Source organism: Watersipora subatra, chromosome 3 (assembly GCF_963576615.1).
Source record: "Watersipora subatra chromosome 3, tzWatSuba1.1, whole genome shotgun sequence".
NCBI lineage: Eukaryota > Metazoa > Bryozoa > Gymnolaemata > Cheilostomatida > Watersiporidae > Watersipora > Watersipora subatra.
In genome coordinates, this window is record NC_088710.1 from 9536443 (window position 1) to 9554833 (window position 18391).

Here is an 18391-nt window from a genome sequence, read left to right on the forward strand (position 1 = left end):
GTGCACTCTATAGTACACTCTATAGTACACTCCATTCTACAGTCTATGGTACAGTCTGCCATACAGTGTGTGGTACAATTTATGGTACACTCTTTGGTACTTTTTGTGGTACACTTTATGGTACACTCTAAGGTACACTTCATTCTATAGTCTATAGTGCAGCCTGCCATACAGTCTGATACAATTTATGTTACACTCTTTGGTACGCTCTTTGGTACACTTTATGGTACACTCTGTGGTAAACTCTATGGTACACTCTATGTTTATTTTTATTACTGTTTCAGACCTGTCCAAGAGGCTACAAGGTATATTGAATCCTGTCATGTCAGATACTGATGTTTCCTTGACTGATGTCTCAGCCTTGGGTACATTGTCTCCGCAGGTAAGTATTGAATGCTGCTTGGATTACACACTTCATATCTCAACACATCGCTCATGGTATGTCAACCCATCGTTTTTTTGACGCCATCATTCTGTTTGCACATGCGCTTGTCCACGAAAGAGCCGCCATCTTTGTAGAAAACGATCGCCATTATCTTGATTAATAGTATTTTTCGGTGTTGTTTTGATACTAAAATAAAAAATTTGCAAACAAAAGCATTGTTTGCAATAATGAATTGCAGAAGCTTTGTGTTTTTAATGATAAAAGTTGTCCATAAAGATGGCAGACAATGATAGAATGCCATCACGAAAAAACGAAGGATAGATTAAAAGATCAAAGGGTCATATTAACAATACGGGATAATGACTCTTTTTAAATATATTTTGGAAAATGCTCAGTTCAAGCTACTTTTCGACTAAGATTTTAGAAAATATAACAAGCTAAATAATTTGAAACAGAATTGCCACACTAACCTACCAATTTGCATGACATAGTCAATAAGTCCCAAGTTTTAAAACAAAGTCTTTCTAAAAACACTGAAAACAAAAACTCTGCTATAGGTACTCCTAAGCTAGTATAGCACTATTAAAAACAAGCCACTCGTGTGTTTTGCAGTTTTCGAAATACAACTTTAGCGATACAGATGAATTGGGAGAGGCAGAGATGCAAAGCGACAGAAACAGCCATCAGCCTAGCAAGGAATTAGATTATGAAAATATGGAAATGATGCTTTCGACTGTACCAGATGTGGTTCCTTCTACTAGACAGACAGAGGAAACAGGCACTCAGTATGAAATTATAACAACAAGCCCCAACTCACAGTACAGCAATATGACGAGTCAAACAGAAGCTCTTAGACCAATGGTTCTAACCCAAGATGCTGAATGTCAATATGAAAGCATTGAAACAAAAACTGAAAAACAATTCAACAGCTTTTCTACGATGACAAGTTTAAAATTCAATCTTAGCCAAAACAGCATGCCATTCGCTGAAGATACAGACACTGGGCATCATTTTCAGCTAGTTCCATTCACTAACAAATCAGAACAAATGACCATGACCACTCAGCTTCTACAGACATCTGACCAATCAACAACTACATCTCCACACCGATATACCCATAAGGCAACTTCTATTTCAGTAGAACAAAAAGATGTCTCCTTAAATCCTATTGGTTGGCAACTGAAAAATAATAGCTCTCAGACAATTGGCGAGCATGTAAAGGAAGCAATGACCAACACAGAGGCACTTAATGTTGTCAAAGATGTAGAGACCAACACCGATGTAAGTACACAAAGTGAGAAGTTTTCTCAGACTATTGTTCAAAAAGTCTTGGCTTGCGGAGTAATGGCTAAACCTTCTATAGCAGAGTTTAGCATTAACGTTAAGCCAACTTCACATAATTCAGCTACCAACACTGGAGTTCAGGAAACAACAGATGGTTCGGCTCAAACAACGAGGCAAGACCATGTTCAGAAATCTACCAACACACCATGTTCATTGTCGGTCAGCACAGGTGTTTCTGCTTATGTGGTTGGCGTGAATAACCAAACAAGTACCAAAGATCTGTTTCAACTAAATGAAGTTGGGATGCAGACAGAGTCTACCACTTCTTCTAGTAACAAGTCGGTAGGATGTGAAGCCAAAGTTAGCAGCTTAGATAATTTTACAAACACTGACCAAGCCTCACACAAAACAGTTGCGTCTGGTACAGACGTTCCAAACATTCCGCTGGTATCGACCGCTGTCGGTACTACTCCATTACCCATTCTTCGGAACAAAGGAGTCAATGTTACGCAGTCCAAATGCGACGCTTGGACAAGCACCATGAAAAAAAATACTTCGAGCAAAGCTTGCGGAACCGAGCGAGTAAGACTTCGTAATGTTGGGCTGTATGTGAGGCCGTTGTCGGTGAACAGTAGCAGCATGACAGAGCCTGTGGTGAGTAAAGATGCTAGCTGTGGACCAGAGGAAGCCAAGCTCCAGTCTCACCAGCAGTTAGACACCAAGGGTCTGATTAATTACTTCAACAGACAGACAAACACGCAGAGTGAGTAGAAAAGAGGTTGCGGGTAAAACAGTTTAGACTAAGGACCATTGAGCTACACAACCATTGAGCTACCATTAGACAATTACATCCAATTGTTTGATACGTATCTATAGATTTTTATAGAATAATATTGAAAGTTCCAATGTCAAGAAATTTTTAATCATGTTGACAAAATTTAAATGTGGATTTCTGAATAATACTGCAAGGTTAATCAGGCTACTTATCTAGAATTATGATAGTACAAAACTTAATGTTATGACTCCACTATAGAAGTGTTCCACATGGATTTGCACCTACCTAAGAAGCAAATTTAATTGCGAAAAATTATATACAGTATTAAATAGCTAAATTAAACATTAGGTATATAATATTAAATATAAATATAATTAAATATTGAACTAGTAAATCAAAATATTAGGTTTAATATTAAATATAGATATAATTAAATATTGAACGACTAAATCAAAATATTAAATTTAATATTAAACTTTAATATTAAATTTAATATTAAACTTTAATATTAAAATTTTTAATTAAATATTAAATATTAAACTATATGCCTTCTATTTAAATTAAATAATGCATAAAAAATGTTTATTAAATGTTTGCTTATTTGCTTCTAGCTCTTGGAATAAGATACTTTTCAGGAATTATTTTTGTATAGTCAAAATTAATAATGCTGTCTAAGTTTTCATTTCAGTTGCATCAATTTTTTTATTTACTCATGACTTAATAGAAGTTTAGCTCATGCTGCTAGTCAGGTTTTTATGGAAGAGCATGAGAAGCACATGGAGTATACACTCAAGAAAAAAATAATTGGAACTCGTTTTTCTCTATTAGTACAATATCAATGTCTATTTTTTCTGCAGCTCCTACCAAAACAGAGATGAGAACAAAGCACAGCCAGACCCGGGTAATTACTTTATCAGACAACTACACAGCCATGTTTCCTTCAGTATCAGTCGATAAGTCGACTAACACGCCACACCAAATTCGCCAGCAGCTTCGTGGTCACTTTGAGCTGAGTAATGCTTCCACGCAGTTACAGAGCCGGTAGGTTAATTATTTTCATTGCCAGCATGATTTTTTTAGCAAAAATGTCTAAAAAAATTTTTAACATAATTTGCTAACATGCAGAACTAATGGCTCAAATTGTGCAAGGCTCTAGAGCAGAACTAAACGCATATATCTTTACTTGCGAGAATTCATTTATTTTGTACAGGAAGCAATTTACATCACGATGTTGCTTAATATTTTTAACAAAATAAGCTAAAAGGTTTGTCTTGTGTAAATTTTAAAATACTGAAAAAATACAGGCATCACCAAAAATTGCTTCAAATGTATTAATGACTTGTACAAACAAATAATACTCATTGGGATGGCCAATCATTAAAGTATACAAATATGAGAAAATGTGTTTTTCCTCATTTGTTGTACATCCCTAAAAATATTTACAATACTTTTAGTTAGTTACTAAAATGTACAACCATGCGGCCGACAGCTGCTTCTTACATACCAAGTTTTTCTCAGCTTTATGTAAAATACTTGTTAGAAGATATTAAATTGCTAATGATTTGGCATTTTATGTAACAGTCTAAATCACTAAATTGGCGTAAGAATGCTAAATTGTGAAATCAACTAGAAAAAAAAAACTTTGATTCTTTTTGGTAGTTTTAGTTAACAAAGTTATGTCATATTTTTATTTAATTAAAATTTGCAGAGTTACAAAAAAACTAAAACTGTAAGTCAAATGTTGTACATCAGTTTTTAGGCTCATAAAAGACTTACAAATTTATTACTTACTCTACACTGTTGAACAGAGCTCGTGCAATTTGAACATATTTGAAATTCAAATTCATATTTAGCATTAGTGCTTCTACTACTGCTTGTAGACTAGAATCCTTAATCCATATCGCATGTCGTTATGTGCGCCTTTGCAACTTACCTCTGATAGCTAGATAAACATTGTTTCAGCTCGGTAGTTGGTAGCTCCCCACAGGATGCCCATTGTATGCAGGTAAATTCTTCAATGGAACCCAAGTTAATGTTCTCTTGTTTCCTGTTTCATGGCATTTTGCAAATGACAAATATTTACCAATGAATCTTTTGGAAATCGGGGGTCAATAATGCAACTGGACAAGTCAGCTAGTCAATCACCATTTTTTGTTTCACCAATCAGAACTTACTTTTTGACCAATGGCACTTCACCGTTTCACCAATCAGAGCTCACTCATTGACCAATTGCATCTCACCATTTCACCAACCAGAGTTCACTTTTGGACTAGTTGCTCCTCACGGCCAACAATCTCAACTCACAATTTCATCAACGGAACCCAACAGTGATTGGGGAAACCGTGAGTTGGGATTGATCAAGTTGTGATTGATAGCATAGTGATCACTATGCTATCAATCACAACTTGATCAATTCCAACTCACAATTTCATCAATAACAGACCACTATGCTATCAATCACAACTTGATCAATCCCAATTCACAGTTTCCCCAATCACTGTTTTATCAATCACAACTCTTCATTTCATGAATCTCACCTCACTGTTTCACGAATAAGAACTTCCTGTTTTATCAAGCGCAATTTATCATTTAATCCATTGCAGCTCAAGTTTCACTAATCACAGTTCACTATTTTATCAGTCTCAACTCATTTGATCAATCACAAGTTCACAACTAACATTCTTATCCCTCATGACTCACTAGTGCACTATTAAGCTATGCAGCTAGGTTTAACTCTTTCATTTGTCAATTTTTCAATTTCTAGAAATGGAATGCGCATGGTTTGGTTTTATTAGAACTGGGTTTAAAAGACTAAATGTAGCTTTGTGTAACACTTAGTTTTAATGCAGTCAAGCCTTGATGTTCCAAGTTAATCTAATCTCATAGATTACTTGCTTTGTATGTTGAAAGTGTTGGTTGTTGAAGCAAATTTTTTTTATAAGAATGTGTTACATTTTGGTTAATTAGTTTTACAGCTCAAAAACTTGATGCTAATTATAGAATTAAAACAATTGTATATTTAAACAGATGATAAAAATTAAATTTGAAAAATGAAAGTATATGTATGAAACTAAATTAAAAACTGATATTTAATACAGTTTTTAAAATAGCATCTATTCTAAAAATAAAAAAAGTACAGTTGAGGTGTAACCTTGGTGATGCAGGTAAACGGTGCAGAGGTAGGGGTTTCAATAGAAATAAGGAGCAATTCCTTATTTAGACTAAGTAAACTTTAAATTAACATAATGTATTGATGTGTATTTTTGTGTTTAAATATTCTCGTATTTTTACCTTTAACAGATTTAGTCTGCCCTCTCTCACTCAGCTCTAACTTTTCTACACCACGTGTTACTTCAAAACAACTACTAGCGGGCTGCAAAATCTTTTCAGCTGGTCCAAGACATTTGCTCATGTTTTCTGTTTTTTTATATTTAATCTTAAAATATAACGCCTTCTTTTAATGGCTTTTTGGCTAGTCTTATAAAAATAAATAATTTAAAATAATGAAATAAAAAATAAATAAAAAATAAACAGGTCGGCAGCACTGTTTAATATTATTCATAACCAAGGATAAATACCGTGAAACCTCTGTTTGAATGCCATGTAACCGAGCCATTATTAGTATGATTTTGTGGACACTTTTTTACTGATCATTTGCTACTGTTGGTTTAAAAAGATCAAAGAATGTTAAAGTGGCGGTCAAATAGGTCAAAGGTCAAATAGAAGTGGTGCGCAATTAAAGAGTGGTGTTCTATTTTTCAACTCTTGTCCTATAATAGTGGCAGTCAAATGAAGTTGGTGTTTAAGTAAATGTGGCGTTCAATTAGAGGTGGAGTTCAAATAGAGGTGGCGTTCAAATAAAGGTGGCGTTCCATTAGAGGTTTTACGGTAAATACATATGTTCTTATTTACAAAGCTGTAATGCTGTGAGAAACCTCAGAAATTGTACACTGAAACCATAGACCTATTAACTATACGTATAGTTAATAGGTCTATGACTGAAACCCGCTTGGTTTGTCAACACAAATTATGGGTCAGATTTTATTTCAATGGTAAAAAGATTTGTAGGTAGGGATGATTACAAATCGAAGATTGACTGCATACCTTTAGTTTAACTATAGAAACTGTGCTGTGACATTCAACAGCAGCGGCATTATACGATGAAGTGAAACTAGTGAATAAATACGGCAAAGTTTGCAACTTTATGACAGAGTAAAGATTAGAATACTCTGATGCACATAAACTTGTAACTACTAGCTAAGAAGCAACTTTCATTAAGTTTAGTTTGATACAAAATTCAACCTCATAAAATATCATCATTGACATCATTAGGAGAGCCTAACGTGTCATTTTACGTTAAAACAAACAAACTTGAATAACTAACACGCAAAATCATGTTTAAAGATTAAAATAAAATTTCATGGTACGTTAGGAATGAGTTTTTAGAAACAATGTAAAGTCAAGGTCAGGTCAGCATTAGAAAAAGTCACATGATAACAGGGTATAAAACGTAGGCGACGAGAGTAATGTGACTGTAGCATGCTCACGGGTGCTTTGCAGGGCTGTGCAAACTGAGTGGGCTGCCCATGAATGCCCATCCTGCTTGCCGACAATGGATGTTGGACCTCTTGGCATGAAAATGATGCCAGAAGCAAATGGCAGCATGCTGACAATGGGTCAGTTCTTATTATTCTTGGTCAGACTTGCTAAAGTGGCAAGTAGCAACTTACACGCATGTATTAATCCTTGCAACTTGTGTGTTTAGTGGACGCCTGCCACTTTTTAGTTGAACCAATAATTTGTTGTATAAGAAATAAAGTTATGGTTTCAATGTGATATGCTATTCACAAATAGTTTACAGTTCTAAACATACATCTTGTATATCATTTATATCATGTAATATAGTTATTCTCAAGACAGTTAAAATCTGCATATATAATGTAATATAGTTTGTTCTAGAGTAGTTACAAACTACATTCACCCTTATCTTATAATATCGTTTGTCCCGAGCAGTTCCAGCCTGCGTATATTTTGTAATATAGTCTGTCTCAGAACTGTTCCAGCAAGCATATATTTTATCTTGTTCTAAGGAAGTTTCAGGCTACACATATTTCATGGTATATTATGTTTAAAGGTTATCAAATGTGTTGTATGTAAAGATTACCTCCAATTTATAATATAGTATGTCTAGGGGAGCTTTAGACAAAACACGGCTTGCAATATGTTTTTCTACAGGCAGTAAGAAACTTCATGCCTCTTACAATATTCTGCCTCTGAGTGTAGCTTATAAAGCAAGAACTTCTGAACACTTTCAGACAACAATCACCGACATCTTCGGCTTGCGCCGCCGCAGAATAGTCTCCTCGGCATTAAAAAGAGGCAGCATTCCCTCCCAGCTCAACTAGCTCCAGCAATGTGTGACAAGTTTACAAATACAGGATCTTTGTCTACCCTTCTTCACCCTGATAAAAGCAGCACTGACTGCATGGATAACAAAATATCTGAGTGCATTCTTAAACTTCGACAGGTCAGTCGTGTGGCATTGGGAGCTGAAGTTATTTTTGCACACATTCAAACGTGTTGTTGATCATATTTATTGCATTTTTATGACCTTTGCATGTCATTGACATAGTCTCATTTATTTACCACTAGCAGTAAGCTTGCTGATGCCCGTCTTTTCATTTTTTCATCAAAAAGCCTAAGAAGCTGGTTCTCAGGAACCCGACAGAATTGTGAAACCAAATATTTGTAGCAAACTGATAGAAGAAAAGCAAAAAGCATATGCCTGTCAAATTTTGATAAAATCGGTCAAAAAAATGTGGAAATGCATAGCATGTACGCGGACTAACAGACACATACATACTTGCACGCACATGCATGCACACACACGCATGCACACCCGCATGCACACACTTGCACACAGGCACGCACACAGGCATGCATGCACGCGCGCGCACACACACAAACATACACACACAATGACAAAGTGAGATTTATTAATAAGGGTTTTTAAACCTTTAGATCTTGCGAGACATACGAGAGATTGTAAAAGAGAAATAGAAAATTTTATAAGAGGCCTTTTCGGTGTTCTTAATTTGCTCTTGACACTCATGCAACAGCCAGAAATTTTGAAATCATTATTTTTATGAAGAAATGTAAATTAATTTACTGTCAGCATATTTGGTGAATTATCTTGAATTTAGCATTCTTTTTTGAAATATTATTCTGCCTTGTAAATATTTATGTAGTAAATTATCATACATACTGTAATATAGGTCACAAAAAAGCTGCAGAAAAGTTCAAATGATGTAACAAGAAGCGAAAACTTCATTTATACGCCGGCATCTGGCAACCTAGGTGCATTATCACCAAGCCATCCACCTGCTGAGAGTGTCACACCATTGAGTAGAAGTGACACTGTCATCAGTGGAGCTACGTCTCCATGGGAGTGGCAGGATGATAGCAGTGAGTCAAGTGCTCCCACTACTAATATGACAGACAGGACTGCTAATTTATCAGAGAGTTACAGTCCCAGAAGCTTCATGGATCCTGAGGTACGTGTGAAACTTCACGGCTAGACTGAAATCGCTTGCAGAATGCTTTGTAAACAGTTTTGTTTTTTAGCTTAGAGATATAGCAAACATAAATAATATTTTATTTGAACTAATTAATTAAACCAGGATTTGAATTGATCAAATAAACTAGATTTTATTAGCGCTAATGAATTCAACTAAAGTTTTAATAGGCTAAACTAACTAACTGGTACTTAAGTAGTAATAAATAAACCAACTAGAAAGCAAATGCAGATGTTGGCCCATACCTTGAGTGCATAAAGAACAACAAAAGTGCCAGTTTTGTTACATACCAAATACCATTACTGTTTTTCATGCTTAAAATAATGGCTGCTTTTCAAAAACATTATTGTGTAATTTTAGTTTCCAGTCTAAAATATTTACATGCCATACCATTTATTTATTTACATATATAAATGGTATGGTAGGTCAGTAAAGATACCTCAGTAACTGACATGAGTGGCTCGAGAACCTACCAAGTTCATAGTGATGATGTCATCATTCACGAGGTAGAGATCATGAATAATGACATCATTGCCAGGTTCATATTGATGATGCCATCATTCATGGGGTAGAGATCATGAATAATGACATCATTGCCAGGTTCATATTGATGATGTCATCATTCATGAGGTAGAGACGATGAATAATGCCATCATTGTCAGGTTCATATTGATGATGTCATCATTTATGAGGTAGAGATCATGAATAATGACGTCATTGCCAGGTGCATAGTGATGATTTCATCATTCACGAGGTAGAGATCATGAATAATGACATCATTGCCAGGTTCATAGTGATGATGTCATCATTCACGGGTAGAGATCTTGAATAATGAAATCATTGCCAGGTTCATATTGATGATGTCATCATTCAGGAGGTAGAGATCATGAATAATGACATCATTGCCAGGTTCATAATGATGATGTCATCATTCACGGGTAGAGATCATGAATAATGACATCATTGCCAGGTTCATAGTGATAATGTCATCCTCCACATGATGGTAATCATGAATGATAACACCATTGCTAGATTTAGAAGCATCCTACATGTACGTGCAGGTACCTACATGTACGTGTAGGTCTAAAATTGGAGTTATTTTAGAGCTATTTGGTGAAATACAGCTCATTTACATCCACTGAAATCTATAATATAAATAAATATGTCAATTTTTAATAAATTGTAGATATCAATCCTTACTTACCTAGTTACCCTGGTTAAAAATAATGCTGCAGTAGTTCTGAATTTAACTTGAATAAACTATGAGTAGTCTTAGGACCTTCTCAAGCTCAACTAGAGTCAGTCGTGGTTGCCAACAAAGCCTAACTTGTAGTAGTCTGCTCTAATCTCGGGCTAGCATTTAACTGCATGCGTATAGCTTTTATGTGTTCATTTAATTCTATGGCATCTATGACATGAGGTCAAGATAAGGTCAGCCAGTCAGTCCTTGGTATTTTCTTAGATATCGCTCAAATGCGAGAGCATTTTGCAGTCACAATGCCTGCCTTATCACCCCACAATGCTGCTGCCTTTGACATCATCTGCTTCTGCTTTTAAAACAAGAACGGAAAATATGCTGAGATCTCCTGGCATGGTACGCACTCGCTTCATTGTGCTTCATTATGTTGTCTTGCCTTTTGCACCAGCTTCATGTAGTTATCGTTGCTTATATCTGCATGCATTCATTCCTAAGGATAAATTTATAGTCTACGTAGAAGCAAACTGGCATCGTTTTGCATCTAAAACTGATAAAGAAAGATTAGAACGCTTTCTAAATTATGCTTCAAGGTTATGCTACCTGATATGGACAGCTATGACCAACCAGCATCTAAATACTGAGGAGCTAAATGGGTTTTTAGATAATTGCTGTCTAAAATGCTCAAATCGTATCTCCAATCTGACTGACCATCCATTACATTCCTACTTCCTCAGAAAAACCTATTGCACTTTGTGCTAGACACCAACACCAACAGCTTTCTAAATTAACTGCTGTCTAAATTATTTGCTGTCTAAAATACTCAAATTGTATCTCCAATCTGACTGACCATCCATTAAATTATTATTTCCCAAAACATCCATTACACCTTATACCAGACACCAACGCCTTTGCGATTCACATTATAGAACAGTGTTATGCAAAAAGAGCTTAGGGCCTATTCTTTCAATACACATAGTTTACTAAATACTGTTTTTTTGTCTCAAGATCCAGTTTACTTTAAACAGCATGAACTAAGTTAACATCTATCTGTATTAAATTATGATATATATTATATTACTCTACATGTACTATATTATATTTTGTTACGCTATATCATATGTATTTATATAATATTATACTATATTATGCTGTGCTATATTTGGTTATCTTACACTATACATTATATATATATTTATTTATATTGTACTGTTTCATTACATTACAATAATTATGTGGCACTGACCCATGTAAATAAAGTTTATATCTATCTTTCTAGGCATTTTCTCTTTAAGGTGCGAAGTAGGCTCAGACGACTTGGGTCATCTACTCAAAGTGATGATGTGTTTGTGCCTTATGAGCAAGAGAGCCTACCAGTTCAAAGTTCTGCTCTACCAGGTAATTTTGCACATAAGTAAAAGCCTTGAAAAGTGTTTGCTCTATCGACTGATAGTTTTTATTGGTATCTACATAACTCGTCGTGTTGAGTAACAAGCAAAGGTAAAAACTTTCGTTACTCTAAGTGAACTTTGAAAAATATGTTTACAAGTAAGAATGGAAACATAACTCTAAATAAATGCAATAACCTTTACAAAAATTTTTTTTTCTTTTCATTTGTGCCACATTCAAATAAATGCAGTAGTATTAAAGTATTTGTCATGTATCATGCCTACTCCATTTTTGAGAATTCAATCACTTTAAACTTCCATGAACATGATTGTTGTTTGAACTTGTCTTTGGCGTCTCTACATTATGCAGCCATGCAGCTTTCAAACGCATTTGAATAGTATGGGCTATTGTCTCAAGTGATGATTTTTACAGGACGCAGTCAAAGTCCCTCGCAAACAGCGAGAAGTGGCTCCTTGGGACATCAGTGGGACCTCAAGTCATTGGTGCTTGAAGAGGATCGATTAAGGAGAAGACTCGGGAATTCTAACGAACAGCTGAATACTCTTGGGTGAGACTGAAACATTGAATTTGAGTTAATGCTGCTCGCAATAAAAATTTTTAATTTGAGTTGTCTCCTCATTTTCAGCTTAAAAAGATATGATATGCTTTGTTTTTGTTGTAGCAAGGATATAGTTGTAATAAAAAGTTCTCTGTGGGTAGTTGAAAAAGCACTTATGCGAATCATTTCTACTTAAATACAGCAGCGTGCTCAAAATCTATATAGTGTGTCTGCGCCATTTGTAAAGATTTTCAACGTAGTAAAACAAAAAATACGTTTTTGAATTAAGAAAGGTTTTCAAAAAGACATTTACCTTATAGAGTGGAAAAAGCAGAAGGTCACCAGATGCTGCCAATAGGGAGTAAAATCCACAAATCTACAGAGAATCTTATCACCAGCAAAGATAGTGCAGTAAGTTAAAAGCTAATAACCACATACAATCCACATAGCATTATTATTATTATTACTACTATTATATTTTAGCTGAAATATTTAAACTTTCTTTGGCGTATTTTAAAAAGTTCAACAAACTCAAAATAAATTTTACGCAATAAACAGAGTAAGGGAGTTTACTGATGTAGCACTTGTTATCACAGGTCTGGAGTAAGCAATCTAAATGTGCTACTTTAGGAATTAGGAGTTGTTCTCACATAACTCTTTGGATATCATCATTTGTTAGTAGTTTTCCCCTTTGCGTGTTTGTGGTCCTTTAGCACAAAAAAGCACACTTTCGGCTTGAACAAAATACCTTCCGGTTTCTTTGCGAGTGCCTCCTCTTTCTACTAGCGCTTGTAGTCATACATAAGCTATGCAAAAGAAATGCTTCCATTAAAAGCGGTTTCTTTGCGAGTGCCTCCTCTTTCTACTAGCGCTTGTAGTCATACATAAGCTATGCAAAAGAAATGCTTCCATTAAAAGTACCAAAGAGGTATTCACATGATCTTCATTTTTCTAGTGACAATAAACATATTTTTGCCACTTTTCTGCAAATTTCATTGAATAATTTCAAGTGAGCGAAATGATGGAAATTATATTTTTTTCACTTCTCTACAACTTTCATAAAATCAGACAGCAAAAGCCCGCTATGTTCCGTCTATGCTAACCTTTACAAGAATTCCTCTCTACTTTGCAGCTCGGCTTTTCCGGCTCCACTACTTAGCAGAGGAAAAAGTATTTACCAATAAATTTAGAATATTAAAAATTAAATTATGAAAACAAAAATGTACGAAATATGTAAATCTCTTTCATCCTTCCTCAAACATCTTTGTGCTAGCAGTTGTTGAGTTTTACTTTTTTCTTGTTACGTTTTGCAAAGTGTAAAATTTCAAAGTGCTTGTAAGACCCTTTTTAAACACAGTCAACTCTAAATGTTGTCTAATGAACCTGAAAAAAAGAAAATACTTGGGATTAATGGCAATGTGACTTGATTAGGTATGAGTGTATTTGTTTCCACTTATAACTAAGGGGGATGATAAAAGTAGATGTCGTTGTGAATGCAACTTGTGTGTCTTTCCCTGCCTAGCGTAAATCTTCTTTGCCATAGTCTTTCCCTCTCTTTCCTAGCATTTGCTCCCGGTGCCGAACCTTCCCACTACACCCCAAAGCAAAGTTAAATCAGGAAAACAAAGAACTAAGGCTCGCTCTAGACAACTACCAGCTGTAGATATGCTAGGTATGAAGTGTATATCTGAGCACCTTGTATACTTTTTGCGTGCTAATTTTTACAAATACACTTCCTGTTAGCCATATGTTTTAACGCTCATCAGAAATGCCTATAGAAATGTCTATGAATGTAATATTTAAAGGGTGTCACATGGTACATTAGTTTTTATTGCAGAAACATTGTTAGGTGTACGAGTATAAGCAATATTAAAAGGTGACACTGCACGCAGGTACTTGTAAGATTCTTTGTGTAACCAGTGGTCACTTGGGAACATGAAGCCTTACTCTAAGGTCGTGTCGGGGTCAATCTTAGAACGTTTAGAGATGAACTAAGTTTCCTTCTGTAGGGAATTAGTTTCATACTTTTTTCAATTTGATCTCTACTTTGTATGATTGTCCCAATTTGATCTCTACTTTGTATGATTGACCCAATTTGATCTCTACTTTGTATGATTGTCCCAATTTGGTTTCTGCTTTTTATGATTGTCCCAATTTGATATTTACATTGTATGATTGTCCCATTTTGATCTCTACTTTGTATGATTGTCCCAATTTGGTTTCTGCTTTTTATGATTGTCTCAATTTGATCTCTGCTTTGTATGATTGACCCAATTGATTTCTACTTTGTATGATTGTCCCAATTTGATCTCTACTTTGTATGATTGTCCCAATTTGATCTCTACTTTGTATGATTGTCCCAATTTGGTTTCTGCTTTTTATGATTGTCCCAATTTGATATTTACATTGTATGATTGTCCCATTTTGATCTCTACTTTGTATGATTGTCCCAATTTGGTTTCTGCTTTTTATGATTGTCTCAATTTGATCTCTGCTTTGTATAATTGTCCCATTTTGATCTCTACTTTGTATGATTGTCCCAATTTGGTTTCTGCTTTTTATGATTGTCCCAATTTGGTTTCTGCTTTTTATGATTGTCCCAATTTGATCTCTACTTTCTTCTGACCCTAAGCTATCTATGATTTACCATTTGCTATGGAGTGTTTAGCTTTTGGTGACATTCTGGCTCCTGCCTATCTTATCTTTTGGATGAATTAAAAATATTTGTTAAAAACAGTCGCAAGGTGAGCAATCTGTTTAGATGAAATCCTAAGGCCTGAACTTGTGCGCCAATAGAAATTGATCTGTTCTATAAATAGATCTGTTCTATAAATAGATCTGTTCTATAAATAGATATGTTCTATAAATAGATCTGTTCTATAATATGATTTATAGCACTAACTTGTTAGGGTTTTTAAATTCCCTCTTCATTCGGGTTACTGTTAACCAAAACTTAGCAGTGAATGTTTATTTTTTACTTATATTTTGTCTTTGAAGACGAAAACTTTTTATTGTGGACTGGCTATTCTTAACTGTTACAGCCAGCAATTGCATTAGTCAGCTTACAGATCATTTCCCTTTTTAAAACCTGTAAAAACTACATATACATAAAATCTTTACATACAAGGAGGGAATAGTTCATGTTTGTCAGAAAACTTTTGTTGACTTAGACAGTATATATAACAGTTTTAATAACAAACTACTAAACTTAACTACTACATAAATGTAAGTAAATTTTGTAATATAAGATCCAATATTCTCAACAATTTATTTGCAGTAAAAAACATGGAAATTAAAATGCTCCATTTTAGCTACAAATGATTTGTTTACTAGCTGTTTTTATTAAATTTTAAAAATTATTCGAATTAAATTTTAAAAACTTTTTTTGAATTAAATTATGCAAATATAAAATAAAACATCTTACATATATAGTTTTCTGTTCATTTCTACAATTTTCTCAATGAGTAGAATTTAATTTTCTTTCTCGAAAGTATGTTTTATATTTGTCTGATTATAGTAGGAATTTTATTGCACAAAATTGAAATCTACACATACTTAAATTCACAGGAGTTCATCGAAAAGGCGAGGCAGAACCTAAGCAAAGTTCGACGAAGACTTCACCAATGAGTAAACAACAGCTCAAGACTCCATCTCCAAGCGCTGAACATTCTGGCACCAGTATGAAAACATCAGCCCACACCATCATATCCTCCCCCCATCTCAATACTCCTTATATTAGTAGTACTAATCTAGTACTTGACCCTGAGAGTAAACCTTTAAAGGCCGTCAAACAACCAAGATCTCAAAGAGGAAATACAACTGTTAGAAGGTTCTTTCATATAGAACCTGTTTTTAGCCCTGTACAGACTCCTCAGCGCGTTCCCGTGACAGGGTCAGAAACAAGGCTATCAACTGCACAGCCTTCTTCATCAAAAGATTCGACAGCGAGCAGCCCAATCAAAGTAGGCCCTGTTAAACACTCCCCTTTAGTTGCAACACACAAGTCAACTCATGATGGTAAACCATCAGCTCAGAAAAAGAAGAAACTGCCATTCAGGAAGCCATGGAGCTGATGAAAAGCAGCTAATATAGCCTCTCTGGATCTTTCTACTAGTTGATTTTAGGTAGAGCTAGTCTCTATGGCTATTCAATGGTTAGCTCTATTAAAAACTCTGTTTATTTCTATGGATTTCTGCAGCTCATGGATCTCTCTAGAAGTTAGTTTTAGATACAGCTTGTCTCTGCGGATCTCCTTTAGTTAGCCTTGGGAACTCTTTACCTCATCCAGTTAATCAGATTGCAAATCAAAATCATCATAAATTTGTAATTTTAATATATTGTTTATTTAGACCTGCAATGCCACATCTTAGATTGAAATTCTGTCCTGCTTTTTTTTTTCGTTTTGCTGTTGTAAATAAAACTTTATTTGCTACAAACTCTTCGTGTAAGCTGCAAGCAGCACTAATTTACCAAAATAAAATAATTGCATTTAGTCCTGCTTCAATAAAATTCAATGAGTTTAGAATTTCTCTAGAAGCACTTCATATAACTGATATAGGAAGGCTTTTAACTATTAGCCTGTGAGCCTAAAAATGTTTTTATTAAACAAACATTTATTGAAGGAATTTGTTGTCATACAAAATATCCAGCTGATGGATGGAGAAATCTTCTGTAGCAATACAAACTGTCTCAAAACAACTGACAGTTGTGTCAAAGCTTTCTATTCATGGAATAAATCTAAAAGTAAATAAATAAAGGAAACTCAACTATTGCTTTCCTTCAAAGAATCATATAATTTATGTTTGTTGGATACTAAAGCAGTTTTCCATTGTGCACCCTGAACATCCTGGCCAATTAGAGTGTGGCTGCTTACATCACTACCGGGTCTTTGTTGCTGGTTGGAGAATCCCAAAAAGGAATCTTTGTACAATATGGTGTAATTAGTCTTACTATCTATAATCTGTTTTATAAAATTCATACATTGTTTCATACACTAATCTAAACTTAGATGCGTACATCTTTAAAATAGCATTGATAAACTCCAGTCCAGTTGTCTATGTTTTGATTCCAGACTTTTAAATAGTTGCCGGATGTCATCCAAAACAAATTGCTCACTTGACCATTTAAGCTCAAATCACTTCATCCTCTGGTATATACTTTCTGGTTGGTTTGGATATCTTGGAATCTTATTCATTTGCAATATTATATCATCAATTTCATATTTCTCAACTTTTAGTTCAAATGCCACCAATAAGAATACCATAGACTGGCTGCTTGACACTTTATGACATCCAAACAAAGCTGTTCAGAGTAATCTCTCTTAGACTGATTTAATACTATGATTGTCATAATTAGCTACATGTATAAGCATCTGAACATTAGAGCTTGCATCAGTCGATATATAATAGCATAATGTAACAATTGTCTTCAAGTGACACCCTGCAGCAGGTGGTATAACAACCTATTATTGCTACCTGCTTTACTCTGCTATTCGTTCTTCACTGTAGATTACTTGTGCTCTCAGAATGTGATCATGTGCTTCAAGCACAAACTCTGTAAGACACCTTCAGTACATCTATCAGTGTTAGGTGCACTCTTACTGAAAAACAAGAAATAGTTTCGTGTCTTCAAAGGGGTCCAGCTGAGCATTGCCATATGATAGTGCATATAATAGTGTCAATAATAATAGGTAACAACAAACAACCTGGTAGATTCATTTGTATGAAACAAAATTTAGTTTGTATAGAATACCAAGTGTATAATATAAACAGTCAAAGATGAGTTGATTGAAAAAATAAATCGGGTGCCATATTTCCAACACCAACTCACGATGGTTTTTAAACTTTCAGATTTCAGGACAGATACAATTTTACTCAACATCTCTCTGTATTTCTCCTTCTTAAATATTATCAAAGTTTGTTCTATCTGATATATTTTTATTCAAAACTGTGTAGAGAAGGTATCAGCCATTTTCTATCTCATTTTAAAGAACATCCCTATGAACTTTTCACTCAACCTTTACACATGTCATATCTCTACATAGCCATACAGTTGCCACTTCTCAGAGAAATCATCAATAGGAGATTTAGAAACAATTATAAGCTCAGAATACCACTTCTCCATTGTGTCTGTGGAAAATTATGACACTGCCACCATACGACTAGCTGTAGCAGGTGGTATATAAGCCACCAACGGCTTGTGCTCTATCATTCTTACTCACTACCAGTCC

The 18391-nt window shown here is 34.7% G+C and overlaps 1 protein-coding gene across 1 annotated transcript in view; it reads left to right on the forward strand.

Annotated features, from left to right (window-relative positions):
- The window catches only part of LOC137390318 (serine-rich adhesin for platelets-like), a 63752-nt gene that overhangs the window by 6499 nt on the left and 38862 nt on the right, over positions 1-18391 (forward strand). The window contains exons 7-17 of the mRNA XM_068076650.1: positions 285-382; positions 998-2432; positions 3302-3485; positions 7005-7120; positions 7760-7971; positions 8720-8998; positions 11510-11612; positions 12036-12171; positions 12483-12573; positions 13726-13834; positions 15730-16165. Coding sequence (XP_067932751.1) covers positions 285-382; positions 998-2432; positions 3302-3485; positions 7005-7120; positions 7760-7971; positions 8720-8998; positions 11510-11612; positions 12036-12171; positions 12483-12573; positions 13726-13834; positions 15730-16165 — 3199 coding nt within the window. The remainder of the gene's footprint in view (positions 1-284; positions 383-997; positions 2433-3301; positions 3486-7004; positions 7121-7759; positions 7972-8719; positions 8999-11509; positions 11613-12035; positions 12172-12482; positions 12574-13725; positions 13835-15729; positions 16166-18391) is intronic.